The sequence below is a fragment of the Salmo salar genome, chromosome ssa01 (genome assembly GCF_905237065.1).
Source record: "Salmo salar chromosome ssa01, Ssal_v3.1, whole genome shotgun sequence".
In the NCBI taxonomy this organism is placed as follows: domain Eukaryota; kingdom Metazoa; phylum Chordata; class Actinopteri; order Salmoniformes; family Salmonidae; genus Salmo; species Salmo salar.
In genome coordinates this window covers 99,213,136-99,236,809 of record NC_059442.1, presented here as the reverse complement: position 1 = coordinate 99,236,809, position 23,674 = coordinate 99,213,136, and the positions used below count along the sequence as shown (strand labels likewise).

Below are 23,674 nucleotides of genomic sequence, written 5' to 3'. Positions count from 1 at the left end.
TGGGATGATCTCCAACTAGAGGCAGCTGGTGCTCGTTGTCTCTAATTGGAGATCATATTTAAGTAGGTTTTTTTTCCACCTGTGTTTGTGCGCAGTTATTTTCTGTTTAGTCTCTGTACCTGACAGAACTGTATTCTGATCGTTTGCTATTTTGTCTTTAGTGTTTTTCGAGTTAATAAATATAATGCGCACTCAACAACCTGCGCTTTGGTCCCCTCTCTACGACAGCCGTTACAAAAGCAGTGCAGCACAAACAACAACAGAGTTAACCATGGAATAAACTCAACATACAGTAGAAAAAAGTCTGTAAACAGTGTGTGCAAATGAGGTAGGATACCGGAGGTAAGGCAATAAATAGGCCATAGTGGCGAAATAATTACAATATAGCAATTAAACACTGGAGCAATAGATGTGCAGAAGATGAGTGTACAGGTAGAGACACTGGGGTGCAAAGGAGCAAAAACAAATAAAATAGATAACAGTATGGGGATGAGGTAGCTGGATGGGCTATTTACAGATAGGCTATGTACAGGAGCAGTGATCTGTGAGCTGCTCTCACAGCTGGTGCTTAAAGCTAGTGAGGGAGATATGAGTCTCCAGCTTCAGTGATTTTTGCAGTTCGTTCCAGTCATTGGCAGCAGAGAACTGGAAGGAAAGGCGGCCGAAGAGGAATTGGCATTGGGGTGAACAGTGAAATATACCGGCTGGAATGCGAGCTATGAAACGAGGGCCAGCCAACGAGAGCATGAAGGTCGCAGTGGTGGGTAGTATATGGGGCTTTGGTGACAAAATGGATGGCACTGTGATAGACTGCATCCAATTTGCTGAGTAGAGTGTTGGAGGCTATTTTGTAAATGACATCGCCAAAGTCAAGGATTGGTAGGATAGTCAGTTTTACGAGGGTATGTTTGGCAGCATGAGTGAAGGATGCTTTGTTGCGAAATAGGAAGCTGATTCTAGATTAAATGTTGGATTGGAGATGCAACCTGTTGGGGCTAGGGGGCAGTATTTGCACGGCCGGATAAAAAACGTACCCGATTTAATCTGGTTACTACTCCTGCCCAGTAACTAGAATATGCATATAATTAGTACATTTGGAAAGAAAACACTCTAAAGTTTCTAAAACTGTTTGAATGGTATCTGTGAGTATAACAGAATAACAGAACTCATATGGCAGGCCAAAACCTGAGAATATTCTGGAAATCTGATTTGTGGAATCACCTTCAACACTTTGCCTACGAAACACACCGTGAGTTAGGATTCATTTAGCACTTCCTAAGGCTTCCACTAGATGTCACCAGTCTTTACAAAGTGGTTTGAGTCTTCTCCGGTAGAAACAGACCAAAAGAGAGGCTTGGAAAGTTGGTCATAGAGGGAGGGCCATTACTACTATGACGCGGGCGCCCATGGGTACCCTTTCATTCCGAAACATTTAGTAAGACAATGCAATCGTCCGCCTTGAATATTATTGAAGCTCTGATTGAAAAAGGCCCTAAAGATTTATGTTATACAACGTTTGACATGTTTGAACGAACGTAAATATATATTTTTCGCACATTCGTGACGACAAGTCCCGTGCGCCTCGTACATTATGAGTAGCCTTCGGAAAGCGCTAACAAGAAGGAGCTATTTCGAACAAAACTACATTTGTTGTGGACCTGGGAACCCTGGAAGTGCCTTCTGATGAAGAAGATAATCAAAGGTAAGGGAATATTTACAATAGTATATTTGATTTTAGATGGTTCCAAGATGGCGCTAACCTGTATCGCCTAGCCTATTTTTCTGAGCATAGCACCTCGTTTATTGCAAAGTGTGATTTCCCAGTAATGTTATTTTTAAATCTGGCAATGCGGTTGCATTTACGAGATGTTAACCTGTTATGGCTAGGGGGCAGTATTTTCACGGCCGGATAAAAAATGTACCCAATTTAATCTGATTATTGCTCCTGCCCAGAAACTACAATATGCATATAATTATTAGCTTTGGATAGAAAACACTCCAAAGTTTTAAAACTGTTTGAATGGTGTCTGTGAGTATAACAGAACTCATTTGGCAGGCCAAAACCTGAGAAGATTCTGTACAGGAAGTACCCTGTCTGACCATTTCTTGGCCTTCTTGATTATCTCTATCCAATACAGGGGATCTCTGCTGTTACGTGACACTTCCTATGGCTCCCATGGGCTCTCAGAAGGCGGCAAAAAGCTGAATGATATCGAGGCAGGCCCTGACTGAAAAACATTAGCGCGTTTGGATAGTGGCCAGTCACAGTAGAATGAGACTCAGGCTCGTGCACGAGGGGATCCCATGCTTTTATTTTCTCTCTCTTTTGTATGTAAACACGCTTTCCCGGTCTGAATATTATCGCTTTTTTACGAGAAAAATGGCATAAAAATTGATTTTAAACAGCGGTTGACATGCTTCGAAGTACGGTAATGGAATATTTAGAATTTTTTTGTCACGAAATGCGTCGTGCGCGTGACCCTTATTTACACTTCGGATAGTGTCTTAAACGCACGAACAAAACGCCGCTATTTGGATATAACTATGGATTATTTTGAACCAAACCAACATTTGTTATTGAAGTAGCAGTCCTGGGAGTGCATTCTGACGAAGAACACCAAAGGTAATCAAACTTTTCTAATAGTAAATCAGAGTTTGGTCAGGGCTAAACTTGGTGGGTGTCAAAATAGCTAGCCGTGATGGCTGGGCTATCTACTCAGAATATTGCAAAATGTGCTTTCACTGAAAAGCTATTTTAAAATCGGACACCTCGATTGCACAAAGGAGTTCTGTATCTATAATTCTTAAAATAATTATGTTTTTTGAGAACGTTTATCGTGAGTAATTTAGTAAATTCCCCGGAGGTTTGTGGGGGGTATGCTAGTTCTGAACGTCACATGCTAATGTAAAAAGCTGGTTTTTGATATAAATATGAACTTGAACAAAACATGCATGTATTGTATAACATAATGTCCTAGGTGTGTCATCTGATGAAGATCATCAAAGGTTAGTGCTGCATTTAGCTGTGGTTTTGTTTTTTGTGACATTATATGCTAGCTTGAAAAATGGGTGTCTGATTATTTCTGGCTGGGTACTCTGCTGACATAATCTAATGTTTTGCTTTCGCTGTAAAGCCTTTTTGAAATCGGACAGTGTGGTTAGATAAAGGAGAGTCTTGTCTTTAAAACCTGTTAGGGCTAGGGGGCAGCATTGACACGGCTGGATAAAAAACATACCCGATTTAATCTGGTTACCACTCCTACTCAGTAACTAGAATATGCATATACTTATTACATATGGATAGAAAACACCCTAAATTTTCTAAAACTGTTTGAATGGTGTCTGTGAGTATAACAGAACTCAAATGGCAGGTCAAAACCTGAGAGATTCCTTTACAGGAAGTGGCCTGTCTGACCATTTCTGGAACTTCTTTGCCATCTCTATCATTTATTAAGGATCTCTGCTCTAACGTGACACTTCCCACGTCGTCCATAGGCTCTCATAGCCCGGGAAAAAAGAGAATGTCGTCATTCCAGCCCCAGGCTGAAACACATTATCGCCTTTCTCAAGTGGCCCATCAAGAGACACTAGCTTATGCGCGTGACCCCGACCGCCCCGCCTTTGGGATTTTTTTCCTCTGTTTGCCGAAAAGGAGATTCCCTGTCGGAATTTTACCGCTTTTCTACGAGAAAAATGACGTAAAAATTGATTTTAAACAGCGGTTGACATGCTTCGACGTACGGCAATTGAATACTTTGAATTTTATTGTCAGGAATTGCGCCAAGCGCACGACACTTCTTTACTATTTCGGATAGTGTCTGGAACGCATACGAACAAAACGCCGCTATTCGGATATAACGATGGATTATTTTGGACCAAACCAACATTTGTTATTGAAGTAGACGTCCTGGGTGTGCATTCTGACGAAGACAACAAAAGGTAATGACATTTTTATAATAGTAAATATGATTATGGTGAGTGCTAAACTTGCCGGGTGTCTAAATAGCGAGCCCGTGATGCCTGGGCTATATACTTAGAATATTGCAAAATGTGCTTTCACCAAAAAGCTATTTTAAAATCGGACATATCGAGTGCATAGAGGAGGTCTGTATCTATAATTCTTAAAAAATTGTTATGCTTTTTGTGAACGTTTATCGTGAGTAATTTAGTAAAATGTTAGCGAATTCCCCGTAAGTTTGCGGGGGGTATGCTAGTTCTGAACGTCACATGCTAATGTAAAAAGCTGGTTTTTGATATAAATATGAACTTGATTGAACAAAACATGCATGTATTGTATAACATAATGTCCTAGGGTTGTCATCTGATGAAGATCATCAAAGGTGAGTGCTGCATTTAGCTGTCTTCTGGGTTTTGGTGACATTATATGCTGGCTTGAAAAATGGGTGTCTGATTATTTCTGGCTTGGTACTCTGCTGACATAATCTAATGTTTTGCTTTCGTTGTAAAGCCTTTTTGAAATCGGACAGTGTGGTTAGATTAACGAGAGTCTTATCTTTAAATGGCTGTAAAATAGTCATATGTTTGAGAAATTGAAGTAATAGGATTTTGAAGATTTTGAAAATCGCGCCACAGGCTGGCAGTGGATGTTACGTAGGTGGGACGAATTCGTCCCGCCGGTCCCATAGAGGTTAAAATGCTGTAAAATAGTCATGTTTGAAAAATTGAAGTTTTTGTATTTTTGAGGAATTTGTAATTCGAGCCACGCCTATCATTGGATATTGGAGCAGGTGTTCCGCTAGCGGAACGTCTAGATGTAAGAGGTTAATATATAATTCTTTGAATGACAATATAAAATTTTAACAATGTTTTCGAATAGTAATTTTGTAAATTGTAGCGCTGATTCACCGGAAGCATTTGAGGGAAAATATTTTCTGAACGTCACGCGCTGATGTAAAATGCTGTTTTTATATATAAATATGAACTTCATCGAACAAAAAATGCATGTATTGTGTAACATGATGTCCTAGGAGTGTCATCTGATGAAGATTGTCAAAGGTTAGTGCTGTATTTGGCTGTGTTTTGGGTATTTGTGATGCATGCTAGTTGCTTTGAAAATGGCAGTGTGATTATTTTTGGCTGGGTACTCTCCTAACATAATCTAATGTTTTCCTTTTGCTGTAAAGCCTTTTTGAAATCGGACAACGTGATTCGATTCAGGAGAGGTGTATCTATAAAATTGTGTAAAATAGTAATATGTTTGAGAAATTTAAGTTATAGCATTTATGAGGTATTTGTATTTCGCGCGACGCGATTCCACTGGCTGTTGACTAGGGTGGGACACAAGCGTCCCAGGTTCCCAGACAGGTTAACCTCTCTAGGGCAGGCGGGACGAATTCGTCCCACCTACGCAACAGCCAGTCTAATCCAGTGGCGTGATTTTCAAATACCTTAGAAATGCTATTACTTCAATTTCTCAAACATATGACTATTTTACAGCTATTTAAAGACAAGACTCTCGTTAATCTAACCACACTGTCCGATTTCAAAAAGGCTTTACAACGAAAGCAAAACATTAGATTATGTCAGCAGAGTACCCAGCCAGAAATAATCAGACACCCATTTTTCAAGCTAACATATAATGTCACAAAAACCCAGAAGACAGCTAAATGCAGCACTAACCTTTGATGATCTTCATCAGATGACAACCCTAGGACATTATGTTATACAATACATGCATGTTTTGTTCAATCAAGTTCATATTTATATCAAAAACCAGCTTTTTACATTGGCATGTGACGTTCAGAACTAGCATACCCCCCGCAAACTTCCGGGGAATTTACTAACAATTTACTAAATTACTCACGATAAACGTTCACAAAAAGCATAACAATTATTTTAAGAATTATAGATACAGAACTCCTCTATGCACTCGATATGTCCGATTTTAAAATAGCTTTTTGGTGAAAGCACATTTTGCAATATTCTAAGTACATAGCCCAGCCATCACGGGCTAGCTATTTAGACACCCGGCAAGTTTAGCACTCACCAATATCACATTTACTATTACAAAAGTTTGATTACCTTTTGTTGTCTTCGTCAGAATGCACTCCCAGGACTGCTACTTCAATAACAAATGTTGGTTTGGTCCAAAATAATCCATCGTCATATCCGAATAGCGGCGTTTTGTTCGTGAGTTCCAGAAACTATCCGAAATGGTAAATCAGGGTCGTGCGCATGGCGCAATAAGGTGACAAAAAAAATCTAAATATTCCATTACCGTACTTCGAAGCATGTCAACCGCTGTTTAAAATCAATTTTTATGCCATTTTTCTCGTAAAAAAGCGATAATATTCCGACCGGGAATCTCCATTTAGCTAAACAGAGGAAAGAAAACAAAGCTTTCGGTCGACGCGGGCACGAGCCTGAGTCTCACAGTACTGTAACCAGCCACTACCCAAACGCGCTACTTTTTTTTCAGCCAGAGCCTGCAAAGCCACGATTCAGCATTTTGCCGCCTTCTGAGAGGCTATGGCAGCCGTAGGAAGTGTGACGTTACAGCTAAGATCCTCACTCTTCAATAAACAGAGACAAGAAGAACGACACCTTGTCAGACAGGCCACTTCCTGCATGAAATCTTCTCAGGTTTTTGCCTGCCATATGAGTTCTGTTATACTCACAGACACCATTCAAACAGTTTTAGAAACTTTAGGGTGTTTTCTATCCAAAGCCAATAATTATATGCATATTCTAGTTACTGGGCAGGAGTAGTAACCAGATTAAATCGGGTACGTTTTTTATCCAGCCATGTCAATACTGCCCCCTAGCCCTAACAGGTTAATGTGAGTCTGGAAAGGTTACAGTCTAACCAGACACCTAGGTAGTTGTCCACATATTCTAACTCAGAATCGTCCAGAGTAGTGATGCTGGGCGGGCGGGCAGATGTGGCAGCGATCGGCTGAAGAGCATGCATTTAGTTTTACTTGCATGTAAGAGCAGTTGGAGGCAACGGAACAAGAGTTGTATGGCATTGAAGCTCGTCTGGAGGTTAGTTAACACAGTGTCCAAAGAAGGGCCAGAAGTATACAGAACGGTGTCGTCTGCATAGAGGTGGATCAGAAAATCACCAGCAGAGAGAGCGACATCATTGATGTATACAGAGAAAAGAGTCGGCCCGAGGATTGAACCCTGTGGCACCCCCATAGAGACTGCCAGAGGTCCCGACAACAGGCCCTGTGATTTGACACACTGAACTCTGTCTGAGAAGTCATTGTTGAACCAGGCGAGGCAGTCATTTGAGAAACTAAGGCTGTTGAGTCTGCAGATAAGAATGTGGTGATTGACAGAGTCGAAAGCCTATGCCAGGTTGAGAAATACAGCTGCACAGTATTGTCTCTCATCGATGGCGGTTATGATATAGTTTAGGACCTTGAGCATGGCTGAGGTGCACCCATGACCAGCTCAGAAACCAGATTGCATAGCGGAGAAGGTACGGTGGGATTCGAAATGGTCGGTGATCTGTTTGTTAACTTGGCTTTCGAAGACCTTAGAAAGGCAGGGTAGGATAGATATAGGTCTGTAGCAGTTTGGGTCTAGAGTGTCTCCCCCTTTGAAGAGGGGGATGACTGAGGCAGCTTTCCAATCTTTGGAGATCTCAGACAATAAGAAAGAGAGGTTGAACAGGCTAGTAATAGGGGTTGCAACAATTTTGTCGGATAATTTTAGAAAGAGAGGGTCCAGATTGTCTAGCCCGGCTGATTGATAGGGTCCAGATTTTGCAGCTCTTTCAGAACATCAGCTGTCTGGATATGGGTGAAGGAGAAATTGAGGAGGCTTGGGCAAGTTGCTGAGGGGTGCAGGGCTGTTGATCAGGGTAGGGGTAGCTAGGTGGAAAGCATGGCCAACCGTTGAAGATGCTTATTGATATTCTCAATTATTGCGGATTTATCGGTAGTGATAGTATTTCCTAGCCTCAGTTCAGTGGGCAGCTGGGAGGAGGTGCTGTTATTCTCCATGGACTTTACAGTGTCCCAGATCTTTTTGGAGTTTGTGCTACAGGATGCACATTTCTGTTTGAAAAAGCTAGCCTTTGCTTAACTAACTGCCTGTGTATATTGGTTCCTAACTTCCCTGAAAAGTTGCATATCGCGGGGGCTATTCGAAGCTAATGCAGTACGCCACAGGATGTTTTTGTGCTGGTCAAGGGCAGTCAGGTCTGAAGTGAACCAGGGGCTATATCTGTTCCTTGTTCTACATTTTTGAATGGGGCATGTTTATCTAAGATGGTGAGGAAAGCACTTTTAAAGAATAACCAGGCATCCTCTACTGACGAAATGAGGTCAATGTCCTTCCAGGATACCCGGGCCAGGTCGATTAGAAAGGCCTGCTCGCTGAAGTGATTTAGGGAGCGTTTGACAGTGATGAGCGGTTTGACAGTGATGAGCGTTGTATGTCCTCATTATATGTTATACAGAGTCACCGACTGAAAGGGAACGTACAGTTATGAATACAACTACTGTTCCCTGAAGGAGGAAACCAGGCATAACATATTTTGGCCACGTGCCGTTAGGGTGTTTGGACTTGCTGAAGAGCGGTACTGAATTGATGAAATTATCCATTTGCCCATTGGGCATGATTTCAGTTTTCAGGTAATTATTATTGGTCATTAACTCCCCATACCTCATTCTCTCCTTCAGGGAACAGTAGTTATGTTCATAACTGTACATTTTCACTGAGAGATTTATTTTGGTCTTGGCAAAGGTCAAATTCAAAGTTATCTTCAAGTTCTGCCGGGACTTTGATGAATGGCAGGAAATCACTCAAAGGGTGGCAAGACTGATCTGAGGTGGATTTGGACTGAGAGTGGTGGCACCCCTTTACTGTTTTCCAGACCAGGTCTTGTTCTGTTTCCTCTATCAGTGAACAGGACTGTGGTGTTCTGAAGAGATGGTGCTTGGGTCCACGCCAGAGTAAGGAGCTCAGACGTCCAAGTCTTTCACCACAATAGGGTCCCATATGTGCCAACATTAACAGAAACACTCCCCCCTCTCCCCACCCCTACACTCCTCCTTCCTCCTTCTCTTGTCCTATTTGTCAGAAAATACATCACCATTAAGCTGGTTTCCACAGAGACCGCCTCGGATGGAACGGTGTCACGGAGGCCATGTTCTAAAAATGGGCTGTGGCAAGCAGACATAGTCCTTTCCTGTGTTCTATCCCATCAGCCAAAGGAAGATGACGGAGCAGGCTTCCCTCTGGATGGATTTCACAGTAGTATGATGTTATCTTGCTTCATTACATATCAATAGCATACTCGTATCTTGCTTCATTACATACCTTGTCCTACAATCTGTATTTTTTCCCCCTCAAACAGACAAACATTTATTCCAAAGTCATCATTTTCTTATCTATGGTTGGGAGCAAGCTATCAATTAGAAAGCTTGCCATGGCCATGCACTCTGACCTCTTTCGGACAATTCAAAGGGGATTTCAACTGGAGGCAATGGAAATGTGTAGTGAAGGGCTACTGTGTGTCATTATCTTATTGAGGTATTTTTACACTAACCCGTGTCATGTTAAATTATCCCAGAGGTCTGGCCTCATTAACCCTGGTCATGTGATTTAACCAGTGTCCACTACTCACTATCTGGCTACTATCAGTGTGAGTCTGTGTGCGTGAGTGTGTGTCTGCATGCATTTGTGTGTGTGTCTGCATGCATGTGTCTGCATGCGTGTGTGTGTGTGTGTGTGTGTGTGCGCAGCTAGTGGTGCCACTGTTTGATAGTCTGGCCTATTGTTATTGCTCAGTCCCAGTGGAAGATCCAGGATATGAAACAATGGAGTCCCAGCACTGTTCGGGCACTGAGTCTCCCAATGTACTCAACGACCCCTCCCACTCACAACCAGGAGACAGTAGCCAATACAGAGAGATCCATCCACCGAAGAGTTCAGTTCAAACGGTCTAAACCCCAATCATCAGACGACCCTTAAACCCAACTACCCAACAGTCCATAAAGTCTACAGTCTGAGCCGCAGTCGGTCAATACGTCAACCAAGTTGACAGTGAGCCCCACTTCAACCCTGACATCCACGGCTGGCCAACTGGCCACTACTTATAATCCCCAGAGTCTATCAGGTCTGCAACAGGCTCATGTTTCACTCTAGCGGTCAAGTGGCATAATTAACTAATGTTAAAAATGCTGTAAAGGCTTGTTTTCTGGTTATTTGGTTAAAAAAAGGGAGAGTTTTGACAGTGATCATCAAGCTTCAACGGTCTGGCCACCAAGTCTAGTCTACCACTAAGCTGCTACACTGCTAGAGATGTCCTTCAAGCTGGTTGGTGTGTCTATAAGAGCATGTTTCTGTGAGTTGACAAGAGAGAATAACAGATGAAGAAAAACATCTAGATGAAGAGAGAAACTCAACAGCTTGTTCAGGTTGAAACATGGAAACCGCTGGCTGAGGTTTCCTCATTCTTTGTCTCCTGAAGTCCATCTGTACATCAAAGTTATCTACAGTAGCCCCGGTGACAGAAAGTATGAGCAGGGACAAGGCAGAGATTACAGGGCCTTAAAATGACTTTCTTTTGAGGTACCATGTCAATACAGACCCCTATTAATAAACCACACATCTCTTTCATCTCTTTGAGCAGCAGGAAAAACAGGATTGGTTTTTGACGTTCAGGGTCAGAACAGGCTAGTAATAGTAATCTTAGATGTCATGTAAACAAAATTCAAGGAAGTGGAATAGTAGGCCTATACTGTAGTGTGTCGTCTGTGGGTTGTACCGATAGTAAAGGTACGGTGAGGCCTCCCGCATCTGAAATCAGGGTCTTACTTATTACTGCACAAAGTAGCAAAATGTTTTGCAACAGAAAACTAAAACAAACATTTGTTGTTGGACAAGTTCATGTAGTCCCCATTTTGGTCCATTTGCTTCCATTTGGTGAACATGACCCAGGTTGCCAGCCTCTCCAAAGTTCAAGGGCATCTGCTAAACCTTTCAGATCTGTTGAAGAATCACACTATTTTGCAGGAGAGCAAAACATGTCAAGTTGAAATGCCAACTATCTGGTTTTGACAAAGGAACAACGAGGCTCTTGATGGTACCTCTCGATCACATGATTAAAACAGAAGGCCTCGAGGACAACTGCCAATTCCAGCAGGCCAAGCCAACTGCCAACTAGAGATCCTATCTTTATTGTATCTGTATTAATGTGTCAGGTGTCAACCTTCCCAAAAAGGTAACCTTTCACCCAGAGATCAAGGACTACAGAGAACTAGCTACAGACAGTATATCATTATGTCACACACACACACAACACACACATAACTGGGATGTTTGTTAGCCAAATGTTACCTCAATGAAACAAATACACTGACATAATATCAAGAAATAACAGGCTTTTAGATACCACTTTGAATAGTGAGTATAGTGAGTGTGTTTGTGACTACACAAACACACACACACGCACACAAACAAACAAACGTCAGGCTTTTGACTCAGCTGTTCAGTTGCAATCAGGTGTATTCGCTGTGACCAACAGCAGCGTCACAAAATGCCTTGTGACATCTTGAAAGGTCGGCCGTCCTGCATCGCATGAACCTCCTGAAAATAAGGTGTGTGCCTCTGCTGCCATCCCAGTCCTCTGCTGGCTGGAATCCTCTGGATCGAACCCCTGTCCTTGACCAGGGCCGCATGCACACACTCTCTCTCTAGGACCACACAAGCAATATCACCAGATATCACATAGCGTTCTGAGAATCATATGTTTCTTAGAGCTTGTTGAAAACGTGGTTGTCCTATGGTTATTTTGCATACAAAGTTCTGGGAATGATGCAGGATACCCAGCTAGCACATGTTTTGTTTCCTCATGGTGTTTTCAGAACCTTCAGAGAACGTTCAGAAACAAAGTTCTTCTGTGGGAATTTCAGCATGACATTTTTCAGTAGGTTTCCTCATGGTTCTCGTCAAAGTCATGTTCTCAAAACATTAAGAAAACTTTCCATAAAAACCACAAGAAAACATTATTAATGTTCACAGAACGTTCTAAGAATGTTATTTAAAAACATATACAGTTAATTTTGCTTTCAGCGTCAACAAAACTCTCTCTATCCTCTCTTGTTAAGTGTGTTCAGGTGTTTTGGCCACACCCACTAATTGGCCACACCTGATCTTAATGAGTGCTTGTTTCCTTTGAAATGGGGTCTGTTTGAATAGACTAAAATGAACAGCTTTGTATGAGCTAAAAAAACATGGAACACTAGCTCCATCCTGGTGGCGCAGGTGTCAAATTCCATGCGTAGAGAGCAGACGATCATAGGTTTGAATCTCACTGGCTCTGCGCCACAATAAAAAATAAATGTGTTTGCATGATTAATGCCTACGCAAATTAATTTCCATGTGTCCTATCTATGCTTGGCGTTCAAAACAGTTAACCTAAGCTAACAGTGTTATTAAGTCTTATTGAAACATGTTCCCAGAATGTTATTTAATAATTGAACCTTCAAATAACCCAGTGTTTCCCAAACTCGGTCCTGAGAACCCCAAGGGGTGCATGTTTTGGTTTTTTCCCCAGCTCTACACAGCTGATTCAAATAATTAACTCATCATCAAACTATGACTATTTTAATCAGCTGTGTAGTGCTAGAGCAAAATACAAAACGTGCACCTCTTGGGGTCCCCAGGACCGTTCTCAGTACATTAACAATATCTCCCAGTAAATCTTTCAGGAAACTATAGTAAAATGTTCTCAGAACCTCCCTGCAACCTAAAAATGTATGTTCCCAGAAAAGGCGAAATTACACTTACGTTCTCAGAACATTTAAAAAACATTATGTTTTACCTGTCAGAACCAGTGGGAAACCATTCCTAGAACCAATGGGAAACCAAAAATGTACATCAATTTCCAAGGAACTAGCTGGGTCATCAGAATGTTCAATGCACAGACAGACAGTATTAAAAGTCATCATCATTAACTGGATACAGTTTTCTTTGGGGGGAAAAGTGTTTTACTGATTTAATGTTGTTTTAATTGCTCCAACTGTGTATCACTTGAAATTTCACGAGAAGCCTACCTAACCTTGTTTAACAGGCTTACGAAGACACATTGCTGTTCAACGATACTGTGAGAAGTATGTCGAGGAAAACACATATAGGAAAACAGTGGACTTTTTCTGCCAGATTACGATCCAACAGTCCAATGACAGAGCTGCCTTTGATATCATCTGCTGTTTCATTTACACATAATCACCCCTAGCTTAGCATTTACCTGATTTAGCACCTGGCGAAGCGATGCAGAGTTCTCCATTCCCACACATTCCTGTAACATGAGTTAGTCTGAATAGATCTGCAGCTCAGCACTGTGGATCTCCATCTAGTCAGCCATGGTTTCTCGATTCACTTTCCCTGCTAGCGTGCATCTGTCGTAAACCTGCACATGAACTGCAGGAAGCTGGTAAAAAGAGAATGATGGTTCATGTACTGAGGCATGATCGTTCTATATACTGTGTAGACATGGGATGAAGATCTTTAGCATGTTCAACATCTTTCCCTTTAAGTTTTTAGTGTGCAACAAGGACAGGCCGTACGAATCAGGAAAGGAAAAAGCAGCATGCATTCTGATGAGTTCAGATGATGAGTTCAGGGGATGAGTTCAGGGCCCGTTGGCAGAGAATGCATAACTGACGTTCTGCTCTGTACATCACCTGACATTAACGCTGACGGTACTTAAACTCCTAGATATGGCAGGTCACAAAGCCGCCAGGCCCCGGGCACATTGTTAAGGAGGATTAAAAAGGCCTAAACAAGTCTTACATATTGAGGTGAAGAGTTTAGTGTGATACAAGAGTTTGATATACAGATGTAGGATCCTAATTTGAGCCAGTTTGCTACAGCAGGAAAATGTGAATTATTATGTGGATTATAATTCAGACATTTTTGTAGGGGTTGGTTACTTTTTGTGAGAGAAAATCAAGTCTGAAATTTCAAAGTGGAAATTACAAACTTCAGAAGCCTTTTTAAACTTCAAATACACTACAAGTTGCAGGAAAGTTCTCCTGCAACCGGGTGATCAAATGAAGACCCTACACCTGTAAGCATGTTGCACTGTTGCTACAGTCATAAGATTGTCTTGGACCAGTAGGAAAGTTTCCAAATGAGGAACAGTCTGGTTGACACACTGTCAGTTGCTGAATGTCTAGGCAGCAGATGCACTTGGAAGTAGCAATATCAATAGCCAGTTTCCCTTCTTTCCTTAGAGTAAATTTTTTACATCAAAAGTGACTTTCAATGTTATGTACATCACAGAGCATATACTTTTTGGTACCCCCAAGGTCAACACACACTTCAGGGAGGTGTGTAGGATCACAGTCAAGGTCGAACACATGATGGTAGTCAGAAAGGTGAATGTTTGTGAGAGCATAAAGCCTATAGCCTGAAGCTGTAGTCTATAACTAGGATGTTGGCGTTTACTTCCCACTTTTTTAAACCAAAACCTGCATCAAAAATCGTCCCCATTGCCACTGAGTGACAGCCTACCTTACAATAATGAGGCTCCACTTTTTCCTGTTTTTATTTTATTTATTTTTTCTCTCACCTTTATTTAACCAGGTAGGCCAGTTGAGAACAAGTTCTCATTTACAACTGCGACCTGGCCAAGATAAAGCAAAACAGTGCGACAAAAACAACAACACAGAGTTACACATGGAATAAACAAACGTATAGTCAATAACACAATAGAAAAATCTGTATAAAGTGTGTGCAAATGAAGTAAGGAGGTAAGGCAATAAATAGGCCATAGTGGTGAAGTAATTACAATTTAGCAATTAACACTGGAGTGATAGATCTGCAGATGAGAATGTGCAAGTAGAACTACTGGTGTGCAAAAGAGCAGAAAAACTAAAATGTGGATGAGATAGGTAGTTGGGTGGGCTATTTACAGATGGGCTGTGTACAGCTGCAGCGATCGGTAAACTGCTCTGACAGCTGATGCTTAAAGTTAGTGAGGGAGATATGAGTCTCCAGCTTCAGTGATTTTTTGCAATTCGTTCCAGTCATTGGAAGAAGAGAACTGGAAGGAAAGGCGGCCAAAGTAGGTGTTGGCTTTGTCAAAGACAATGCTCAAACCTACCTAACCTAATGCTCCAACCTACCCTGAGGGTGGCCATTTTCTGACATGGGAATTAATCTTTCCACAATCTTTCTTTCCTCTTCTGTCAGAGGGTTATTGTCAAAACAAACAGAGCAATGCTTAGGATACACAGAAGTTAAAGTCCATCCCAGAAATGCCCTGAAGGACCAACAAGGTGAGTAGAACCAAATGGATAGATACAAGCCACTACAGGGACATTACTGGGACGTAACAGGGACGCTACAGGAATGTTACAACGCTGCAGGGACGTTGCAGGGACACTACAGGGATGTTATGGGGATGTTACAGGAACGCTACAGGGGCGCTGCGGGGACGCTACAGCGATGTTACAGGGACCCTACAGGGACGCTACAGGAACGCTACAGGGACGCTACAGGGACGCTACAGGAACGCAACAGGGAAGTTACAGGAACGCAACAGGGAAGTTACAGGGACGCTACAGGGACGCTACAGGGATGCTACAGGAATGTTACAACGCTGCAGGGACGTTGCAGGGACACTACAGGGATGTTATGGGGATGTTACAGGAACGCTACAGGGACGCTGCGGGGACGCTACAGCGATGTTACAGGGACCCTACAGGGACGCTACAGGGACGCTACAGGGACGCTACAGGGAAGTTACAGGGACGCTACAGGGAAGTTACAGGGACGCTACAGGGAAGTTACAGGGACGCTACAGGGACGCTACAGGGAAGTTACAGGGACGCTACAGGGACGCTACAGGGACGCTACAGGGAAGTTACAGGGACGCTACAGGGACGCTACAGGGACGCTACAGGGAAGTTACAGGGACGCTACAGGGACGGTACAGGGAAGTTACAGGGACGCTACAGGGACACTACAGGGACACTACAGGGAAGTTACAGGGACGCTACAGGGACGCTACAGGGACGCTACAGGGACGCTACAGGGACGCTACAGGAATGTTACAACGCTGCAGGGACGTTGCAGGGACACTACAGGGATGTTATGGGGATGTTACAGGAACGCTACTGGGACGCTGCGGGGACGCTACAGCGATGTTACAGGGACCCTACAGGGACGCTACAGGGAAGTTACAGGGACGCTACAGGGACGCTACAGGGACGCTACAGGGACGCAACAGGGAAGTTACAGGGACGCTACAGGGAAGTTACAGGGACGCTACAGGGACGCTACAGGGACGCTACAGGGACGCTACAGGGAAGTTACAGGGACGCTACAGGGACGCTACAGGGAAGTTACAGGTATGTACGTCCAAAAACAGGCAAATCTGTATTTAATGAAAATACAATGTACTTTCCATAAAGTTGGTTTGACCAGACCATAGGCCTCCTTCGGAAATGCAAACACACACACAGACAAGGACACACACACACACACACATACCTTCCTTGCATACAGTCTGTCTTCCTTTAGTGGCGTCTTGCTAAACACAAACAGCGAACAATATGGCCCGGGCTAATCTCTGATCCTAATCTCTGATCCTAATCTCTGATCCTAATCTCTGATCCTAATCTCTGATCCTAATCTCTGATCCTAATCTCTGATCCTAATCTCTGATCCTAATCTCTGATCTTCTGATCCAGCCGCCGGCCCAGCTCAGTGCAGCCCAATGAGCTGTTCTCAATCAGGGGAAGGTAGATGGACGAGATGGCTGATGCATCTGATACACTCACTGAAAGGCATGATGGGATTACGCCCAGCCCATTCCGATTAGGGCCTGTACCCCACTCCCCCTACCTCTTCAAGTTCATAAACTGATGCAACACACATTTTCTTCTCATGCCACTTCAACATCTTAATGAGACTGTCAACATCTTAGTAACTTCCACTGGCATAGCCTTATAAAGCCTGCAGTCTGGACAAAGGAGTTGCCCATTCTATCTGACTACCATCTGTTATACAATAGTCTGTCATAAGGGCCCAAGACGTAGAAACCTTATGAATCATAGCTTCAAAGACATAGGGGCAATGGTGGATATATACAGACATACTAATATCGCCGGTGAAATGGGGGAGACCATTGGGAATGTGCCTGGGACTGAGGGCTGGGTTGGGGCCAGCTGACATGAGGAATGGCATTACGGTAAGGCTGGCTGAAGAAGGAGGAAGCTTGGTGTCTGCATAGCAGGAAGGACCAGGGGACAGTATTCTTAAGGAGGTCTACAACAACACCCTGCAGAGGCAGAGAAGGAGTTGAAGAGAGAGAGAGATAAAGCCCTGAAATTGAATTGAGAGAGAGAGAGCGAGACTGTTTGCTGATGATCTGGTGCTTCTGTCACCAACCAAGGAGGGCTTACAGCTGCACATAGATCTTCTGCACAGATTCTGTCAGACCTGGGCACTGACAGTAAATCTAAGTAAGACTAAAATAATGGTGTTCTTAAAAAGGTCCAGTCGCCAGGACCACAAATACAAAATCCATCGAGACACTGTTGCCCTAGAGCACACAAAAAACTATACATACCTCGGCCTAAATATCAGCACCACAGGTAACTTCCACAAAGCTGTGAATGAGCTGAGACATGGCAAGAAGGGCCTTCTATGCCATCAAAAGGAACATACAATTCGCCATACCAATTAGGATCTGGCTAAAAATACTTGAATCAGGTATAGAACCCATTGCCTTTTATGGTTGTGAGGTCTGGGGTCCTCTCACCAACCAAGAATTCACAAAATGGACAAACACCAAAAATATCCTCAGTGTACAATGTAAAACACCAAATATGCATGCAGAGCAGAATTAGGCCGATACCCGCTAATTATAAAAATCCAGAAATGAGCTGTTCAATTCTACAACCACCTAAAAGGAAGTGAATCCCAAACCTTTCATAACAAAGCCATCACCTACAGAGAGATGAACCTGGAGAAGAGTCCCCTAAGCAAGCTGGTCCTGGGGCTCTGTTCACAAACACAAACAGACCCCACAGAGCCCCAGGACAGCAACACAATTAAACCCAACCAAATCATGAGAAAACAAAAAGATAATTACTTGACACATTGGAAAGAATTAACAAAAAAACTGAGAAAATAGAATGCTATTTGGCCCTAAACAGAGAGTACACAGTGGCAGAATACCTGGCCACTGTGACTGACCCAAATTTAAGGAAAGCTTTGACTATGTATAGACTCAGTGAGCATAGCCTTGCTATTGAGAAAGGCCGCCATAGCCTGTCTTCTCTTGAGAGCCAGGTCTGCCTATGTACACAATGCCCACAAAATTAGGTGGAAACTGAGCTGCACTTCCTAACCTCCTGCCAAATGTATGACAATATTAGAGACACATATTTCCATCAGATTACACAGATCCACAAAGAATAAAAAAAATTAAAAAAAATAATTTAAACTCCAATATCTACTGGGTGAAATACCACAGTGTGCCATCACAGCAGCAATATTTGTGACCTGTTGCCACAAGAAAAGGGCAACCATTGAAGAACAAACACCATTGTAAATACCTCCCATATTTATTTTAGTTTATTTTCCCTTTCGTACATTAACTATTTGCACATCGTTACAACACTGTATATAGACAAAATATGACATTTGAAATGTCTTCATTCTTTTGGAACTTCTGTGAGTGTAATGTTTACTGTTAATTAATTTTTACTGTTTATTTTACTTTTGTTTATTATCTGCATTACTTGCTTTGGCAATGTTAACATATGTTTCCCATGCCAATAAAGCCCTTAAATTGAATTAAAATTGAATTGAGAGAGTGACAGAGGGACAAAGAGAGTGAGAGACACAGAGAGGGAGGGAAAGAGAGAGACAGAAAGAAAAAGAGAAAGAGAGAGAGAGCAGGAAAGAGAGGTTCCCAAACCATAACAAGGATTCGGCCTCTCCCCCTGCTGTTTCTCCAGAGGGGTTGGGGCTGGGAGTTCAGAAGCCTGCGTTCATGGATCCTCCTGAGAACTTGTCACAATAAACGACATACTTCAGTTTTAAGACATCATACAGCTGGGAAAGACTGTTTCCCTCTCTGTCTCTTTAAAACCCTCAAAACCTCACACAGTGGTCTTACACAAAGGCAGTTTTTGTGCTACTAGCATGCCATTGAAAGCTCCAGCAAATTTGACATTTCAGCCATTTAGCAAATGTTCTCATCCAGAGTGACTTAAAAGAGCAATCCGGATTAATGTCCTTGCTCAAGGGCACATCAACATATTTTTCAACAAGTCGGCTTGGGGATTCAATCCAGCAACCTTTGGTTACTGGCCCAATGCTCTTAGCTGCTAGTCTACCTGCCACCCAAATGACTGAAAGAGAAACCAAACTGAGACCTTACTCAGGGAAGTGGCTCACTATCTGGAAGAGTATAAGGCCTGCACTTTGCCTGAAGTGTGTGTGTGTGTGTGTGTGTGTGTGTGTGTGTGTGTGTGTGTGTGTGTGTGTGTGTGTGTGTGTGTGTGTGTGTGTGTGTGTGTGTGTGTGTGTGTGTGTGTGTGTGTGTGTGTGTGTGTGTGTGTGTGTGTGTGTGTGTGTGTGTGTGTGTGTGTGTGTGTGTGTGTGTGTGTGTGTGTGTGTGTGTGTGTGTGTGTGTGTGTGTGTGTGTGTGTGTGTGTGTGTGTGTGTGTGTGTGTGTGTGTGTGTGTGTGTGTGTGTGTGTGTGTGTGTGTGTGTGGGGTTAGGCATTAGGGGCAGCAGGTAGCCTAGTGGTTAGAGTGTTGGACTAGTAACTGAAAGGTTGCAAGATCAAATCCCTGAGCTGACAAGGTAAAAATCTGTTGTTCTGCCCCTGAACAAGGCAGTTAACCCACTGTTCCTAGGCTGTCATTGTAAATAATAATTTGTTCTTAACTGACTTGCCTAGTAAAATAAAAAAAAAACATTTGAGTGCTGAGTCTCCTAGGGGCACTTACCTGGCACAACATATATAACACTGCCTGGCCCTCTCTCAGCTCTCTTCTTGTTTCTCTGTTCACCGCCAGTCAGCCATCTACTCAATGTCAAGTCATATTCAATACTGCCTATCCCTCACACTCATGGAAGGAACTAAACCACTACAATTCCCCATTCACTCCACTAGTTTGAAAAGGATCCATGAACAATTGAGGTAAAACAGCCACAGAGGTGTGGGACCACCTACTGTCTCTCAGTGTGAATTTGGTTTATGTCTCTAAATCCCATGGCCAACCGGTAATCATGGCCTAAAGGAGAAATGTTAAGGGGGGTAAGTCAGTGTTTGGGTAATGTTTGGATAGCACTGTGGCAAGGCATTGGGCACGGTGCCAGCTCTTTCCCCACAGGCCAGTGGGCTGAATGGCTGAGTTGACAGGGGCTCTGGCCAGAGCAGGGCTTTCCTTCTCCCTAACAGGCCAATGGGCTGAATGGATTAGCTGACAGGGGCTCTGGCCAGAGCAGGGCTTTCCTTCTCCCTAACAGGCCAATGGGCTGAATGGATTAGTTGACAGGGGCTCTGGCCAGAGCAGGGCTCTTCTCCCTAACAGGCCAATGGCTCTTTTAGAGGACCCAGCACAGAACAGGCTACAGAGAGAGCGAGAGTAGAGAGCACCCCATAATAAAGGTGACATAACCTCATCAAAGCCACAAACCAAAACAGACCAGCACAGAGTGGCTGGTGTAGAAAGCCAGAATGCTTTATAATACAGTACACAATGATAGCTATGAGAATAAACATTTTGAATAGATAGATCCTTTGCTTGATAAATGAATGAGGGAAGAAAGTGGATGCTTGCAGTACATTTGTCAAGCTGCTTGTAAAGTGTTATTGTACAGGCATATGAGAACAGTAAGTAAATAAACACATCAAACAATCCTGTAAGTGGATCCTCTCAGAATAACACATGGTCCATAAAACTAAGTATGCAATATCACTGCTCAAATAAACAGTGCTGTGCAAGCCAGGCCAGAAGCAATGATTCACCCCATTGACAGTGCAATAAAGGCTAGACATTTCAGCTTGCAACAACTGGCAAGGCTTCACACACACACACTTCCTAGGCCGTCATTGTAAATAAGAATTTGTTCTTAACTGACTTGCCTAGTTAAAAAAAGGTTAAAAAAATAATAGTATACTCTAAGATGACCACCATGTCTCCTGTGTTATGGCTAACGGGAACTCCTTCTCTGTGTTGTATAAGTTATGGCTAACGGGAACTCCTTCTCTGTGTTGTATAAGTTATGGCTAACGGGAACTCCTTCTCTGTGTTGTATAAGTTATGGCTAACAGGAACTCCTACTCTGTGTTGTTTGAGAAAGCAGACCGAGAAGCGCTCGTCTCATCACTAGACTCACAGTGCTCTCCTCAGGGGGCTATGGGGTCTCCATCTAACCATATTACTGAAAGAGCACCCAATACAGAAAACACTCCAAAACTAAGGGACGCAAAAATCCACTGTCTTCTACTAGGGAGCCAGACGAGATATCAAGGAGTTAAGAATTCAAAGATTTAAAATATATTTTTGAAGACACTGAGCTGTGGGCAGGAAACTGACGCTGGTGAATGATTATCCAGTTTCCAATGCCACAAGCCGAGGTACAGTATGCTGTGAGAAGGGCTCTACTGTAAACCTCAGAACTACAGGCTCACCATCAGGCAACACTCAATACACATTATATAGTAGTGTGTGGTAATCTTTGTGGTTCAAGGAACGTTTTTGTCCGTTCTCTTCATATGAAGAGGTCACGAAGGTTAATATTTAGTTTTGTTCTGAGGTCTGAGATTAAAGTCAAGGTTACAGGTGTTCTGTGTTTCTATGAATTTTCTGAAACCCTCTTATAGATGACAAAACTCTCCCCTTACCGGCTCACCACTCGAGGGACTGTATAGACTGTATATTTATTATTGGTTGAGCGTGTGAGACGTTCTGTTAAGCAGATAATGTGTGCTATGTCTGTTTAATAGATGTCGTTTTTCCAACCCTTCATGAGCTTCATGAGCCCTACACACTTAACACACTCTAAAATACAAGAGGTCACAGAAACAGTGTCTGTTTCATTTGAAGATGGAGAAAGGTGCAGCATGCAAAGAAATATGCATAAATGTTTATTTAATTACACAGCCAGAACAGATCATTTACCCTCGGTAAATCTTTTCAGCACTGACATTTTTCTTGTGATTGTGAAAAGACATGTTTTATCTTTTTTACCAAGTAGCATATGTTTAATACCCTTATCATGATCAATTATGTATACAACGTAGGCTAATAGCCTGCAATATAAACAAAAAGTGAGGTCCTTAAATAAAAAAACAAATGTTTTATCAATGTTAAATCAATCAACAGCATTTTTCGACCTTGCCTAATTCATCATGCAGGCTTTAAATAATGGAATCTACACCATGATGGTCAGTGCAATATGAAAAATGGGTGATGGTTACTATTATATTCTTCTATTTAATTTAATGTAAAAAAAAGAGTTGCAGAAGATGGATAATGCTACATATTGACCACCATCTAAAATTACCCCCACAAACCGTGACACCGTTTATGACTACTAAGTTTGCACTGTAGTGAACTAGACCTCAGCGCTTCAAAATGGTCAAGTAGAGTGCCTGTAGGCTACCACGTAACGCACAGTGCGCTTTTATTATAGCGCAGCAGGTGTCCGTTCTGCGAATTTTCTGCGAAATGTCAGTCATAGATCGCGAGGACAATAGTTTAACAGTCCTACCCTTTAACGTGTTGATTGTAGGTTTTACATTATACTTTCTAACAGAATGTATTAATATAAGAATAAATAAGCCAAACAGGAAATATTTCAAAAATCGACATTACCTTTTCTTGTCCTTATCGGCAGTCATGTTTTCTTTTGCAAAGTTTAGTAACAAATGGAATTTCCCCGAAAGTCCGACTCAGTCCACTTTCTCAACAATTTTAAAGCAACATAAGACGCACACAGTGAAACATATTGAAAGTCAAATTGAGAAAAATGTAATTGCTCTTTACGCACAGTCCATTTCAGAAACAAGTTGTCCTTCAGAAGCAGTTGGCAGCTGTACAGTCTCAGAACACTGCCAAGGATTGTACAGCCTATTTATTCACCGATTAACTAAAGGTACAATACACAGGCTTTAGCCTACAAATACTTTACAAGTTGGATAATGTCGTGTCTGCTGTCAAAGTTTCCTTAGTCTGCTCAAACTTCTATCCCCGTTCCACCGTACTCTCTCTCTTACCCTCAGCTGGACCGATGACAGTCGCTCAGTCAAACTGACCACAGTGATTGGTGAAAATGCTGTGTAGAACCGCCTTAAATAACCCAACCCCTACACTGATTCTTTCGCTGTTTTATACTGTCACTCTGGTAGGTCTACACCTTTGAGTCGACTTGCCCTGTACATTCTGTTGTGTAGGTACATGTCAGTGATGAACTTATTGGCCTTGCATTGTGCAGATAAGTATGTCAACCACCGATCCTTTATCTGTTCATGTGCTAGTATGGTGATGGAAACAGAAAAACACACGCCTGTCATTCATGCCAGCCAGTTGGGGCATTCAAAGTTCACACTAGTCTCTGCTGTCTTTAAATATGGTTCTACTAAAAACTCATTTTGTGAATAGATAACTGTTTTAGTCTATGGCTGAGATAACATTGCACATTGCTTGTCTACCAATTC

At 42.5% G+C, this 23,674-nt stretch overlaps 1 protein-coding gene across 6 annotated transcripts in view; it reads right to left on the bottom strand.

Annotated features, from left to right (window-relative positions):
- LOC106611028 (endothelial PAS domain-containing protein 1) overlaps positions 1-23,315 on the bottom strand; it is an 87,768-nt gene extending 64,453 nt beyond the window's left edge. For 4 of the 6 annotated variants that reach the window (XM_014210842.2, XM_014210850.2, XM_014210859.2 and 1 more), the window contains exon 1: positions 22,833-23,227. In XM_014210842.2, coding sequence (XP_014066317.2) covers positions 22,833-22,858 — 26 coding nt within the window. In that variant the 5' untranslated portion in view covers positions 22,859-23,227. The other 2 variants (XM_014210877.2, XM_014210868.2) reach the window with 2 other exon arrangements.
- Between the last annotated feature and the right edge of the window lie 359 nt (positions 23,316-23,674).